General features: G+C 53.7%; 1 protein-coding gene across 1 annotated transcript; it reads right to left on the reverse strand.

Moving 5' to 3' along the window:
- Positions 1–360: 360 nt before the first annotated feature.
- On the reverse strand, positions 361–1,422 carry MOS (v-mos Moloney murine sarcoma viral oncogene homolog). The gene has a single exon (XM_010148112.1). It carries the CDS (start codon positions 1,420–1,422, stop codon positions 361–363), a length of 1,062 nt encoding a protein of 353 aa, XP_010146414.1.
- Positions 1,423–2,237: the final 815 nt, after the last annotated feature.

The following is a 2,237-nucleotide window of genomic DNA, read 5'->3' on the forward strand; positions in this document are numbered from 1 at the left end:
CAACAACCTTCTCAAAGCAGATCTTTTTTGTACTTCACTTATTTGAGAACTCTTTTCCTGCACATGGCATTCCCCAGTTCCTCCCCCGGCAAGGCAGCATGCAACAGCTCGCCCAGAAAAAGCCACGCTCGCCCACGCCTCGATCCTCACCTCTGCCCACAGTAGAAACCCACCGTTTTGGTAAATCTCTTTATTTATCATCTTCTTATAAACAAACCTGTTTCTTTTTTCCTAGTATAAAAAACAGCGGCAAAGCCTTCAGATCACACTAAATTCAGGGGCTTAATTCGTTATGTTCAGAGGAAAGGCAGAGGGAAAGAAAAGTCAACCGTAAAGGAAAGTGTAGGAGTCCCGCATTTCCTAGAGGCTCCCGCTGAGGGCCCGGAGGCTGGGAAGCAGCTGGGCTGCGCTCGGGCGCTCCTCTGCGTTAGCCTTCCAGCAGCAGCTAATGATGCTCCAGAGCCGCCGGCCCGCCGGAGACTCGTGGAAAACGGCAGCAGCCAGCGAAGGGCGTAAGTTATAGGCCACCACGGCATAGAGCACGTGCTGCCGCTCGCCCAGGTAGGGCTGCTCCCGCGTGACTATCTGCCAGAGGGTGATGGCAAACGAGTAGATGTCTGCTTTGGCAGTGACCCTCTCCCCCTTGAGCAGCTCAGGGGCACGGTGTGTGTACGTGCCCCCTTGCTGGCAAACGTGGGGGCTCTGGGACAAGCCCTCCTCCAGTTTCTGGGAGCACCCGAAGTCTCCAATCTTGCATGCGCCCTGCTCGGTGATGAAGACGTTTGCAGGCTTCAGGTCCAAGTGCACGATGCCCTGTGAGTGAAGAAAGGCTAAGCCGGTCACGATGTCGCAAGAGTAGCACGCCATCTCGTCCACGCTGAGGGCCTTCCTTCCGCAGCCTCCGTCGCCATCCTCGCCCTGTCTCCACGCGTCCCCGGTGCCGTAAATCACGTGGTGCAGCGTGATGTTGCCCACGTACTCCATAACGATGGTGCCCAGGCTGTCCTGGCTGGCCGGGGCGCACGTGCTGGCGGCCACCACGCGTACCACGTTATCATGCTGCAGCCGGGCTACGTTCAGCTCGGCCCAGAAGCTCTGTCGCGACGCCAGACGGTTTTTGCTGCTCTTCTTCACCTGCTTCACGGCCACCGTGGCACCGTGGTAGGTGGCCTTGTAGACAGACCCGAAGCCCCCAGAGCCGAGGGGGTGCAGGAGGCAGAGCTGCTCCCAGTCGATGGAGCACCAGGCTAGGCGGGGGGGCAAGCGGCGAGTCCTGACTGATGGAGTTCCGCCCGAGAAGCTTTTGCAGTCTTTACCAGGGATAACTAAGGGGCTGCTGCAGGGTCGCAAGTCTGAGGATGGGGAAAACTCCAAAGGAAGAAAACTATTAACAGGACAATTAAGAGGAATGGGTGAGGGCATAATAAGATGGAGAAACCAGCAGGAAATTACTAAAGCAGAAGACTAGAAAGTTCCCCTGACAGAAAGGACTTCACAGTGGCTTCCAAAGCCTTTTTATCCTCTCCTCGCTATTCTCCCTCCTGCCCCTAAACGAGTTGCATCTGTCATGACTAGCTGAACCCATTGAGGCTCACCTGGAAACATTCTTCGCCAGCCCTGAAGTGAATCTCTAGAAAGTCAGGGCAAATTGATTTAAAGAGATATTAACTCATATGTATTTCGCATCATTTCTAACCTTACGAAAAAAGAAAGACGTTCTGCCCACTGACAGCTTCTAGTAAAATGCCCTGGGAGTAAGTAAAGCCGTGATTGGTGGATGCGTTTTCACCATGGCTCCAGGCAGGAATGAGCATCAGCTGCCTTAACCAGCTCCCAGTCTCTGCCAGAGGAAGCAGCTGAACTGGTGAGTGCTGGCACTTGATGAGGCCACCGCAGGCAGAGGTGGATATAAAAGTGTGTTTGTAGAAGCCCACCATGTAAATGGGACTGGTGTGAGGGGAGTGGTCTGGCTGCCCAAGCCTGCCTGTGCAGGACAGCAATCTTAGCAGCAGAGAGACAAATCATTGCTCTGTGTCACCCTCTGGATAAAGGAACTAGAATTATACACAAATGTCTGGTTGTCTTCCCATCGTGCCCCACACCGTTACTACAGGTGTGTATTTTATTTCTAGATCCTCCTTAGCAAACTTACTGTTAAACCTACGGAGCTGCCCTGGCAGAAACCAAAAAAATGCAGTTTTGCCTTGCTGGTCCCAGTGTTTTTTCTCAGAGGCGCT

The sequence above is a fragment of the Eurypyga helias genome, unplaced genomic scaffold (assembly GCF_000690775.1).
Source record: "Eurypyga helias isolate BGI_N326 unplaced genomic scaffold, ASM69077v1 scaffold6000, whole genome shotgun sequence".
In the NCBI taxonomy this organism is placed as follows: domain Eukaryota; kingdom Metazoa; phylum Chordata; class Aves; order Eurypygiformes; family Eurypygidae; genus Eurypyga; species Eurypyga helias.

Excerpts from the sequence above, each read along its gene's own strand:
- MOS (XM_010148112.1), bottom strand. The coding sequence starts at position 1,422 with ATGCCCTCACCCATTCCTCTTAATTGTCCTGTTAATAGTTTTCTTCCT.